The 13,143-nt window shown below is 45.0% G+C and overlaps 1 protein-coding gene across 1 annotated transcript; it reads left to right on the forward strand.

Annotated features, from left to right (window-relative positions):
• Positions 1–214: 214 nt before the first annotated feature.
• On the forward strand, positions 215–10,778 carry MINAR2 (membrane integral NOTCH2 associated receptor 2). The gene is made up of 3 exons (XM_086629954.1): positions 215–379; positions 7,791–8,036; positions 10,599–10,778. Exons 1-3 carry the CDS (start codon positions 215–217, stop codon positions 10,776–10,778), a joined length of 591 nt encoding a protein of 196 aa, XP_086486080.1.
• Positions 10,779–13,143: the final 2,365 nt, after the last annotated feature.

The raw sequence follows: 13,143 nt of genomic DNA on the forward strand, positions 1-13,143 counted from the left end.
GCACTTACAGAAACATGTCCTGTCTGCTCTGCCGCTTCTAAACAATCTTTTATCATTGGTAGATGATATAAGTGAGCCTGACACCAAGCAGGGGTCAGATACAGTTTCAGGAAACTGTCGTATCCTTCTTCACGTCATTAATAATAGAAGGAGCGTGCACAGCCAGGGAGCAGAAGCTGGGGCTGTTTTCGTTATTACTCTACAGGACAGAAACATGGACTTCTCCGTTTTGCCGAACAACAACCATCCCGATAAATTCCTGCAACTGGAGGTGAAGTCTTTAGTGAAAAACTCTGCCTTTCTACAAGCCAGCCTGGCAAAATTCCCAGAAACATCTTTACCTGGAGTGCAGCGGTGGCACAACAGGGTCTATTTACAGGTAAGGTCTAAAATAGGCTGACATTTTTCCTGATATTTTTTTCTACCTCGTTTGTGGGATCAGGAAACAAATGACATGAGGTTGAGACTTCAGCTGCGGGATTCAGCTGCATCTCTCAATCTGCATCACTAACATCCTTGTAAGTTTTCCCATTGACTTCAGCAAGGATCAGGCTCAAAGAGAAAAGAGTTACTCTCCAGGGAAATTCACTGACTTTGTTTCAGTACCTTAGGCTTTTCTGCTGCTCGTTGTAACATTTTCATAGCATCTCCCAGAAAGTCTACCGATGTCAAATACTAATTAATTGTACTGGAGGGGCGAATGGAACGCCTTCTATGAAGAAATAAGAAAAAAAACCCAGGCTTAAATCTGAAAGCCAGGCCATATCCCTTACACAAGAAGAAAAGGCAGTTTAGAGAGAGCATCAGAGATTCTTGCTAGCGTCTCGCAAGCTTGTGTATGTCTACATGGTTCATTGTAGCTTCCTCTTTATTTTGCCTTGTTTTTCTTATTCCACTTTGACCTTCCTACTATCCTAACGGACAGCTGTTCGAAGCGTGAAACACACTGGCCGTGCTAATCCAGGTTACTACGTAGAGGTAGTAGCCATTTCTTGGTAAGAATTCAAACATGCGCTGCCTAGCAGAGGCCCTGGAGCCGGCTGCGGCGAAGTTCATGTCTGGATCAGCAGCAGTACAGCTGCATCAGCTCACACCCCTCCGGGCCCCACTTGCTGCTCCACCGCACTCCTTTCCTGCTGCCCGGGGAGCCCCTCGCCTTCCCCACCCCTAGCATCAGCAAAAGCTCCGATGTCTGGTTCTTGTCAAGGGACGGAGACGCACAAAAGTGGTTGGGGGAGGAGGGGGGTTCGAGGAAGGTCTGCATCCTGAGGATCCTTGGGGTGAGAGTCCCATTCCCCGGGGGAATGAGAAGCGGGGGGGGGGGGGGGGGGGGGGGGGGAGGGGTGGGGTGGGGGGGCGGAGAAGCTGAAAAAACACCGACCTGGGGGAGGGGAGGGCAAGAGAGAGATCCTTAGTCTCCCTCAGCTACCTCCAGTTGCCCTTCTCCCCTCTCAGACATTGCTCCCCATCAGCTCTCCAAACCCTTTCACTGCCTCCCAGAGTCCGCTCCAGTCCTCATCCACACAAAAAATTTCTCCCCCTCCCGACACCCGATTCCAGGACACCACCACTTCCCCTTCCCTTACCTTCCCTAGCCTCCTCCCCACCCCAGACATCCTTCCCTCTGCCTATCCCGATGCCTCCAGCGGCCTCTGCTGTATTGTATAATCTTTACTGGCGAGTCCCCGAGGAGAGCTGGGAGGGGGGGACACACGGTCGCCCGTCGCCTCCCACGCAAAGAGCCCTGCGGGATCCCGAACAATGGGGTATGGTGCAATGCTGGCCTCACTCCCCACCCCACCTAAACCCCTCTTTTGTGCAGGGGGGAGGCAGCCACACACAGAGCCGGCGCCGCAGCGGGGATCCTTGTCCCCATTGTCGTCTGACAGGACGCGCTGTCACCGAGCCAGGGCTGCAGAGCTGCCGGAGGATGAGAAAAGTGTGGGGAGCCCTGAGCTTTTTCGACTTGTGCTCTGCCCTTCGCCACTAGCCAGAGGGTTTTCCTGGAACTCTGTTCCCAGCCCCGAGATGGCCATCTCAAAGGAAATGTCTGTGCTCACCACGCCTCCCGAAATGTAGTTTGTGATGCAGTACGTTTTATAAATGTTAAATCTAGGGCACAACCTATACTTTTAAGAGTAGTCATTAGTGAATTCAAGCTGTCCAGATACAATTCATTGTGCCTCATTCTCTCTCTCTTATGACCTTGCCTCCTTTTTTCCCTTTTGCTGACAATCAAATAAAGGGAAAAGAACTGATGAGTTCCAGACGTTAGAATAAACACGATGGCACAGTGGAGAACTAATGGCGCAGGAATAACATGTTTTGCTTTAAGATGAGAGAGCTAATGGGGTTAAGGGTTAGTTAAGTCAGGAACGGAAGCCGGGGGGAAGGGGGGCGAAGGAGGAGAATTCATTTCAGAACATATGTGCGTGACCTACAGACTCCCAAAGTCATTAAACCTTGAGAGTAGGCTAAATTCCCTCTTCAGAAATTAATTTTCTTTTAAGAAACTATTGCTGCTCAGGGCTCCTCATGTAAAGCAACTTCTCAGTGGCATGTTTGCATCCTCTTCCAGACCTTTATTATGAGATCATTTGAATTCAAGTGCACTTAAGTGCTTATGTGTTTTCTCCACCTATAAGTTTTTGAATTTATTTCCATTATAATAAGCAGCTTGACATAACGACAACCTCTATTGCTGACCAAAAAGTGGCTGCTCTTTCCTCTTCTGTGTCAAGCGAACTGAACAGCTTCCCTGCCTAGCATATATTTTCATCCTCTACTTTGAATAAAACAAACAATAAAGTAGTCCAGGAATCTTGGCCCTTCCTTGTGAAAAGCAGCATAAAAAGCACAGACTGTTTCTCCTGCAAATGGCTAGCTACTGACCGATTTCTGCTTGTCCTGAAAATGTCTGGTCCCACTGGACTTTCTGCCCCACTGTATGTTTTAGTGCTCAGCATACACCAAATGATTAATCCCCTATAGCTGCTTCTCATAGCTGAGGTGCGAGTCTTCCCTGTAGTCCACCTGGTCATTTTCTTTAATTCTCGGACTTTTCTTTCCTGCTTCTATTTCCCTTTCTCCATATTTTTGGAAGACAGCAGAGATCGTTTGATCTTTGAACACAGTGCTACTTCTTGGCGTGCTGCTCTTGCTTAGGAATTCACAACTCCGAACAAATTTTGTCCTGCGGATTATAGTTCTGTTTATCATGTTAACTTCACTCCTAACCCCTCCTGGTCTCGCATCTGAGCTAACACCTGCGTCCTGCCTTTGCTTGTTTCTCAGTGTTCTGGGACAAGAGGGTTTTTTTATCCACAAGTTAGGTGCTGGGTTACAGTCACTTGTTTGTCCCCTGGCTCAGACATGCGTTACATACTTCCAATCTTACCCTTATTCTTCCCTAGACATCTGCAACTGGCCACAACCGGAGCCAGCTGCAAGGTTGGCAGGAGCTTTGGTCTGACACTGTACAGAAGCTTTTATGCAGTGCACTCACAGTCCTGCAGAACTCCATTACCAATGACAGATAAAACAGCTTTCTTTAAGTAAACAATTCATTATGAGGACAGAAGTACTCTCAATGATGCACAATTAAAATAGTCCATACAAATGCCTACTTTTCTCTAAATATTTCTGTCATTTTGGCTCAAGTGTTTCTAACCATCTACAAATCTCCTTCCCACCAGTGTCGGGTGGCCAGGTTGCTTTGTAGTACGTGATGCTGCCTTGTGTCTCTGACGAGCAATTCTGATCCACTTCAGTTCCTCGCATAAGACAACTTGCATCCTCAGGAATCCTTGATGGGAGCCGTCTGCCCTGATGTCTTTCATGTCTGCTTACCTACCCTTGGTTACTCCTTGCCTTCCTGATTGCTTTTCCACAGCATCCCCTCTGAGGTCAGAGTTCTCCAGGAAATTCTAAAGAGCTAATAATTATTTATCCTGATGAACAAGCTTTTTTTAAACTGACCAATTGCCTAGCAATACCTATACAGTTATCACAACTATCACAGGGATTCTTGTGTTACTACCTAGAAGCTTTTGTCTGTTAGATCCTTTGTTTGCCTTAGAAACAGGTCTCTACATCAGAAAAATGCCCTTCCAAGTGAAGAGAGAGTCTTCCAGGATGTGCTACAAGGCTTTTGCACAACGGAGGGCTATAGCTTTAAACAAATTAAGTACAACTACAATAATCACCCTGCTACACACTTTCATTAGGATTGAGGAGGTCATTACAAAACAAATCCTACAGTATCTGGTGGCCCTACGTTTCTTAAAGACTCCCTTGGTTAAAACATGTAGTTGTAGCTGCATTTTCACTTTCATTGTCACTTTCATTGAGTATCTCCCTGGGCCACAGCTGGAGACAGTGGCCAGCCGTGGGACAAGAGAAATTGTCTGTCTTTGGGGCAAGTAAAGAAAAATTTGACTTGCAGAAAGTAAATTTCCTCAATTTTTTAGGCATATCTTTGATCTCTTCTTGCAGGTAGATGATCTGAGACCAAGGCCTAGCTTTAACTGTTGATGTCCTGCTTTTGGCGGTTGATTAGCTTGATGTCTCATATCATAGACATAAGAGAGAGCAGGTAGACTCTCACGTTGTTTCAGTGCTCACAACAATGACAACAGTGGGAATGAAAGGATGAAGTAAAGATAAAACAGAGATAAAAATGTTTCCTAGCTATATAGAATAATTTATAATTTTAAATTATATATTGTAATGTGTCTATATGCATAATTTTCACTATGAAATAATCAGTGAGAAAAATCTGTGGAGAACGCATATTTTGACACACAGATGGAACTAAAATTGACTCTCTACAGATCTTCAGGGTTTTTGCAGGTCCTCTTTTTGTACACGCCAGCTCTCTGAGTCTGTCAAGGCGGGATAAACTGTTCTTGGTGAAAAATGAGTTACAAACCATAACAGCTTTCTTGCTCATGAGCTATATGTAGATCAAACACAATTATGTGTTTGCAGAGTTGAGCATTTTTCATCTTGTTAAATGAGTATTTCATCAGCACGTTTCAACTACAGTTTCTCAGAGTTCTTCATAGCTATTACTGCGTTGAGCAGTTGCTGTTCCCTCCTTCCATTTGGTGAATAGTAATATAAATTGCCTCCTACTAGCTCTGATTTGATCTATTCCACCCTCATTCATGCTGGCTTTTCAGACACAGTGTCTATTATGTAAGTTCTGTAACACATATGGATACCTAAGTTTACAATATTCTCATCTTTCTTTGAACATTTGTTTAATGAAGCAGAACGAAAACATAGAAGTCTGTGAAAACTGTTGGGAAATGTTTTGAATTTTAAAAGAAAAAATATGTAGTTTTTGCTAGAATTATTACCAGCAGGCTTATTTTTATCATCTAACCTCCTTCTGTTTCTCTGCTTCTGTAAATGCTTATGTACCCATGTAAACTTCTTCATATTTCTCTGGATCGTTTCTTTGACTTAAACCTTTGTTTTTGTTTATAAACATCAGGATTCTGTCCTTCATTTTCTCTAACTAGTCTCTGGGACTTAGCTACTTCAGAAGTTTTACAGCCAAGCCTTTGCCTGCACTCAAGTGTATTCTCTCAATTAACTTGGCACTTTAATGTCTGCTCTCCAAAACTTCTGCAAACCATCTCCTACCCCAAATTCCCATCAGTTCTCACGGTAAAACCCTGTTGCCCCTCCCATCCTATTCCCTCTCTACCACTGCTCCAGACTACCACAGTCTCCTGTTCTCATGCCTGTGAAAGGAAGGTACTCCAGATGGAAGGGGCAAAAAGCTTTGCCACAAGGCACTCTCTTTATGAACAAATTTTGAATCATGCCATCTCTTCCAAGTTTTGGAGCATTTTATTTAAAACAGCTTTTAAAATTACTGTCAAGTCACATTCTTTTCACAACATTTTAGCCTAGGGAGACCGAGCATCCCCTGGTGAGACAGTTCACGTTCCTCAACAAAATGTACTCCAAGTTCAACTATCTAGCAAGCCCAAGGGAAGCATCATTAAGGCCATTGACAAACTTTAAATAAGAAATAAAATAAATGAAATAAAATGCAGTCAGAAAGAAATGACAGTTGGACACATCAGCTCAGCTGAAATCTGGCCAGTACAATCCAGAGGGCTTCAGTGCCAGCTGCAACTGCAATGCAAAGAGTAATATTATCAGGGGATATGTCAAGGCTGAGGAATGACATATGGAAATTATGAACTAATAGAGAGACTGGGAGGGCACTGAGGATCCACCCACCTACTAATGGTAATTTTTGATGGGAAACACACTAAGTCACTTGTGCACAATTTAGTGATAAGAATGCCAGCATGATGCTTCCTCCTGGGGTTTCTTAAACAAAGGCTGTTGGTTTTGCTTCTCCCTCTTTCCTGTCAGAAGCAAAGCAGTCCTCCCACTCCCTTCTACACCTGCCTGGCCCCAGAAGAGCTCACTCATGTCTACGGGTCTGCACAGGCACTGAGGCATAAAGTGGGTGATGACACATAGCATCTGGCTTCCACTGAAAGTGGATTTACCAGCCCACAAAAGTGGCAGAAAATGACTCAAGCAGAAGAGGCCAACAGTTTGGTATCGGCTTAGGGACGTGCACTGGCTGATGTGAGATCTGAGCAGCTTCAGAGCCAGTGTGTGGGAGGAGGTGTAATCCCCTGGGGTCCCACTAGAAAGGTGGAGGGAGAAGCAGGACATGCTGCTGAAGCCCATTCAGCCCATGGCACCTTAACGGCTGAAGATCTCAATATAAGTGAAGTATCCAGGGAAAGACATCCTTTCGTGGAAGGAAATTTCTTAATTTGGACTGTGGTGGCTCTGCAGAAGTAGTCCTGAGACCCGGGACAGTTGTCAGTGTGAAGCAAGGGCTGTGCCAGTAGCAGATCTCTTGGGAAGCTGACATCACACTGGAACCGCAGATCAGTGGCTGAATAATTCAAAGTCTCAGGGACAGAGGTTGTGGTGAAGATAAATGTTGAAAAACTTGAACTGGAGAGTCTGATTGAATTCCTCCATCCAATTACAGATCGAAAAATGTATTCACTACCATCTTATCGGCTGCTGAAGAGGCTCTTAGGGCTATGTTAAGTTTCAGCTTGTGAGCTCTCCAAAAATATGATCTCACCAGGGCTGTTCCTCCTCCTCCCTTGTCCCCCCAGTTCTAAAAGGTCTGATTTAAAGATTTTTTGTTGCTGGGAGGCTGCTCAGATATTTAATTACCTTTGAGGTCTGACAGTGTCCAAATTAAGGGCTCTCTCTCAGTGGAGTGAAGGGCCTCTGATGCCCTGACACATCCAACAACATGAGCAGAGCTGCAACTCACGCTCCTCCTGCCAGAGGTGCAGCTTCCCTCAAGGCAGTCCCTTACACACCAGTGCCCCTGTGCTTCCTCCTGCTTCATCTTTATAGCTCTGCTTCTGCATCATAGGGCCGTGACTTTCACCAGAACTGCATCTCCTACTGCAGTGCTCCGTAGCACTGCTTTGCTAAAGCAGAGGCTTTCTTTCAGCAGGCATCATGATGCCAGTTCACATTTGCAGAAGAGTTTAGTGCTTGAATTGCATCCACGTCCTTCCCCCAGAAGGAAGGCATCTGCCCAGAGTGAACAGCCAGGCTCCCTTGCTGTGCTGTAGATGTTTGCCAGGATGAGAAAAATCATTGCATGTGTAATTTTCAAAACAATTCTATGGTATTGCAAATGATAAATCTGGAAGGGGACATGTGTCATAGATAAATGAGGATGAAAGCCAACTTCTAATCTAACTTGTGCCTTACAGAGAGAAAAGAGAAATGTCACTGAGCTGCCAGGCTTAGACTCGAACCAGGTCAGTCAAGAAATTATAGACAAAGCCCTCGGGAAACACATTACACCCATCACCCTGAAATCCACAATCAAAAGCAACCCCTTGTATAGTGACATTCAGGTGGACGATGACTGGGAGGAGAAGAAAAAGGCCCCTTCCTGGACCGTGCAAGACTATGACAGGCACTCGCTGCACGCTAACTTGGCCGGCCACATCAAGGTAACGCTGCTGCGCTGCGTTGGAGTGAAGTGAGCTGCCGTGAGCTGGGGGAGTGTGTGTGTGTGAATCATTGTGCAGCCCGCTTGGTTCCAAAGGTAAATACAGATGTATTTCCTGGTGCAGACACAGCAGTAACATGAGTCTGATCAGGAGGAGAAGAAAGGAGGGCTAAAGATTACCTCCAGCCCCTACTGGACACGGGGGGTACGTTAGTCACTAGGGATGAGGACAAGGCTGAGGTCCTTAATGCCTTCTTTGCCTCAGTCTTTAATAACCAGGTTAGCAGTTCCCAGGTGAGCTGGCCTTCGGTGTCTGAGAGCAGGGAGGGAGAGCAGATCGAAGCTCCTGTGATCCAAGAGGAACGGGTCAAGGATCTGCTTCATCGGCTGGATGCCCACAAGTCTATGGGGCCTGATGGTATCCACCCGAGAGTCCTGAGAGAGTGGATGTCATTGCCAAACCACTGTCCATTATCTTTGGGCAGTCTTGGCTCACTGGGGAAGTTCTGCTGGACTGGAGGCTGGCAGATGTTACCCCCATTTACAAAAAAGGGCGGAAGGAGGATCTGGGGAACTACAGGTCTGTCAGTCTGACCTCGGTGACGGGCAAAGTCATGGAACAGGTTTTCTTGAGTGCTATTAATGAGCACATACAGGTTAACCGGGTGATCAGGCCCAGTCAACATGGGTTTATGAAAGGCAGGTCTTGCCGATCAAACCTGATCACCTTCCATTATAGGGTGACCCACCTGGTTGACAAGGGAAGGGCTGTGGATGTAGTTTTCTTTGACCTCAGTAAAGCCTTTGATACAGTCTCTCATAGTGTTCTGGCTGCGAAACTGATAACTGCTGGCCTGGATAGGCACACCCTCCTTTGGGTTAAAAACTGGCTGGATGGCCAGACCCAAAGAGCGGTGGTAAATGGGGCTAAATCCAGCTGGAGGCCGGTCACCAGTGGGGTTCCCCAGGGCTCAGTGCTGGGTCCGGTTCTGTTTAACATCTTTATCAATGACCTGGATGAGGGGATTGAATGTACCCTCAGTAAGTTTGCGGAAGACACCAAGCTGGGAGGCTGTGTCGATCTGCTCGAAGGTAGGGAGGCCCTTCAGAGGGATTTGAACAGACTGGATCGTTGGGCTGAGGCCAATGGCATGAGCTTTAATAAGGCCAAGTGCAGAGTCCTTCACTTGGGGTGTAAAAATCCCAAGCATCGCTATAGGCTTGGGGAAGAGTGGCTGGAGAGCTGCCTGGCGGAGAAGGACCTGGGGGTGTTGGTTGACTGCCGGCTTGATATGAGCCAGCAGTGTGCCCAGGTGGCCAAAAACGCCAATGGGATACTGGCGTGTATCAAGAATAGTGTGACCAGCAGGAGCAGGGAAGTGATCCTGCCCCTCTACTCGGCACTGGTGAGGCCGCACCTGGAATATTGTGTCCAGTTTTGGGTCTCTCGCTTTAAGAGAGATATTGAGCTCCTGGAGCGAGTCCAGAGAAGGGCGACTAAACTGGTCAAGGGGCTGGAAAATCAAACTTATGGGGAGCAGCTGAGGGAGTTGGGGCTGTTTATCCTGGAGAAGAGGAGGCTGAGGGGAGACCTGATTACAGCCTACAAATACTTGAGAAGGGATGGTGGGGAGGTAGGGGAAGGGCTCTTTACATTAGTGATGGGTGACAGAACAAGAGGAAATGGGTGTAAGCTTAGTCAGGGGAGGTACAGGTTGGATGTTAGAAAGTATTTCTTCTCTGAAAGGGTTGTCAGCCACTGGAATAGGCTGCCCAGGGAGGTGGTTGAGTCCCCATCCCTAAATGTGTTTAAGAAAAGGGTGGATGAACTGCTTAGGGATATGGTATAATGGGGGATTAGGGATGGTTGGACTGGATGATCTCTAAGGTCTTTTCCAACCTAGAAATCTATGAAATCTATGAAATCTGCATATCTGGTTAGACTCTAGGAGTTTCAGTTCTGCAGAATACAACCTCTGTGACTAGACAAATTCTTAAACAGCAGCATCCTGCAACTCAGTTTCCCCAGTTATGCAGAGAAGAACTATAAGTGAGGCACTTAAATACTATATGCCTACTTTACCACCTGTTCATAACATCGTCCTGTTACCGAATAACATACATTTTCTCAGCCTCATCCACAAAATGCGGGAACCTGCCTGCCTGTGGGTTGGCACAAATCACTTTTAGGGTTACTTTTGTGAGAGTTTTTTTGCTGTTCCTTTTTTCAAAAAGGGACTCAGATCTGTGTTTATAAGTCGACATCTTTTCTTAAGAGACAATATGGTTTCTTCTGAGTTTTTAAATCACATTTCAATGGCTGGTGTCCTACATATCGTTCCTGGCTGAAAAGCATGGTTTTAATTTTCCCCAGTGGAACATTTGCAGCATCTGGCAAGTAGTGCAACAACCTATGTTCAAGTGAAAGTTTCTTGCATTTGTGTTGTGATGCCTTAAATTCATTAATCATTATCTGATGATAGCCAAAATACTTCTGGCTGTGTTCTAATGACTTTATGTGCAAGAGAGAGGAACTGAGTTCATTTTCTGATTTTTCTTTTAGGAAAATCCTAATGATCTACAGTTCTGGATGGGGGATATTTATACTCCTGGGTATGATACCTTGTTAAAAAAGAAAGAGAGAGAAAAAAAGCATTCCAAATGTTGCCGAATCATCCTGCTCATGGCACTAGTTGTTTGCATCCTGATTACCATAGTCACGCTCAGCATTTTACTTACTTAGAGCAGCCAAATGATATTGATGATAATTTTTTCAATAAATATTTTTATTAAGCTATTCCCCTTCCTTGTTTTATTTGAATTCCAATTTTTAGTCACAAATATAATTTGTTTGACATCACTATTTTGCAATGTTCCTGTGCAGCAAAAGGAATTGATCCAGAAAAGATATAAATGCTCTGAGCATGGCAGAATGTCTCCTTATGGGTATAATTAAAAAAGAAAATTACAAATATGCTACTACTCTTAACACCTTCTTCTTTTGACCCGTGATTTGGGTCGGTATGTGTGGTATGGTATATACAGTATGTACAGACAACCAACTGACTATTTGTTCTAATAAACATCTACTACTCTGTTCATCTTTTTATGGTAGCTATTATTGAAATGTATGAAAATATGATAAAGAAGTATTCAAGATATCCGAAAGAATTCTAAACCAAAAATTTATGCATTACTTAGTGACTGAATGTATTGCTGCAATGATGCAGCATTAAGTAAAAAGCTAACCTGAAAGCATAAATGTTTCCTTACTCTTTTTCAAAAATAGACCACCAAGTTTCTATCAAAATAATTTCCTGAGACGTGAGACAGTTTCTTCATCCCTGTGTCATGTTCTTTGAATATGTAGCATCTCTGCCACCCTACAAGATGGAGTGCCAATATTTTTTTAATTGGGCACAGCAAAATTGATGGGTACAAAATGGAATTAGAATACACTTTAAAAAGATTAAAGGTATATAGCCATGCTGTGAAAAAGAATCTTTGTAAATGAAAGGACAAAAATCAAATGTTAAGAGCACTCAGACAGTTAAGTTCCTACACCTCAGAATAATTCAGGACAATGAAAATGTGAGAAGAAATTACAAAATAAAAAGTGAATGAACAGAAAGAGAAGCACTTAAATTATTTCCTTCCTTCCTGAAAAATATCCTGAGTGCTGCAAACCCTTTATACTTCTACGCTAGGGCAAGAGGTTATGAATAGTATTGAGATGGGGATCTCCCTCACTCACACAAGAGAATCCCACAGAGGCAGGAAAGCTGGAAAGTTGGAGTTACACCAGATCTACAGGTCAGGACTAGGACTGAGGTAGAGGATGTGTATTGCCCCCTCTGAATTCTATCACATGGCGTACTGACAGCAGCTTTGCAGTGCTTTAACTCAGGTCAAGATGAATTCATCTTCAAGTACAGTGTGACGGTAACATAAGTGTGTTTAATTCCTTCCTTCCTCGCCTGGTCCATGTTTGAACCTCATTTGTGCCGTAAGTACTTGGACTCTAGTCTAGCTTGTACTATAACTGGTTTGAAGACCCAAGCTAAAACAGCTTACTGCTTTAATCTGGACAGCAGCCAACAGCAAAAGTGTAGCAGCATTTTAAGGCATTGGCATAAAATTAGTATCCCTATTACAAAATTGAACATAGCTGTAAATATGCAGGGAAACTCATTCTCCTGGCTTGCTGCAGTTTCAGCTTAGATGAGTGTTCTTGTCTGAAAGATCAGGTCCATTCAGCCTGTGAAAGTAAGAACTTGGGAGCGTTTTACCAGACTAATAGCTGACTTTATGAAGTAATTATTCACATTAAAGCAACAATACTCAACTGTTTTTTTCCAGCCCGAGTACATTTGCTTTAAGTGCATTGCATACAATGCAGAGATGTATTTTTGTAAATTATTGAGGCCTGCAGGCGGGAAGCCTAAAAGCAAAGAGCTCTGTAATTTCCAGGAAACAAGCCAATAATGAGAGTTTCTTAACTGCATTGCTCTCCGAGGGTTTAGCAGTCGGGATAAAATCGTTTTCTCCACAAGCCCATTACTGGTTGTTTCAATTTGGTTTCGCTGCTGTCACCTAGCGGAGACTCAGAAAAGAAGAAAAACGTTGCAGGCACGGAGGTGCCGGTTGGAAGTAACTTGCCTTTTTTTTTTTTTCTTTTGGGATCGATTTTGTATTTTCCGCTCCCGCCGTTGCGATGCGGGCTCCTCTGCTGACACCTCGCGGCAGAGCGCGGCGGGCGGGCGGGCGGGCGGGCGGGCGCAGAGACCCTGCGGCTCCGGCGGCCCCGCCCTCCCCACCGCCCCGGCGGCAGCCCCGCCTCTTCCCGCCCCTGCGGGGCGGGGATGGGCTGTCGTCGTCCTCCCGAATGCGAGTGGTGTTCCAGCGTTTGAGAAAATAAACAGCAGCTGGATTCTTTGGGCGGGGAGGCGGCCCAACAGACTTCCCTTCAAGGGAGGGGGGGAGCCCCGGGATCCGTGGTAGAATGTGCTTAGTCTCAACACAATTAGGGAGACAGCCCTTCTTTAACTAATTGATGCAATATGAGGTTACATGTGTTGTACAAGAAAAATTTTAAGTTTTGCTGGTAA

This window comes from Tauraco erythrolophus, chromosome Z (genome assembly GCF_009769465.1).
Source record: "Tauraco erythrolophus isolate bTauEry1 chromosome Z, bTauEry1.pri, whole genome shotgun sequence".
NCBI classification, from domain to species: Eukaryota; Metazoa; Chordata; class Aves; order Musophagiformes; family Musophagidae; genus Tauraco; species Tauraco erythrolophus.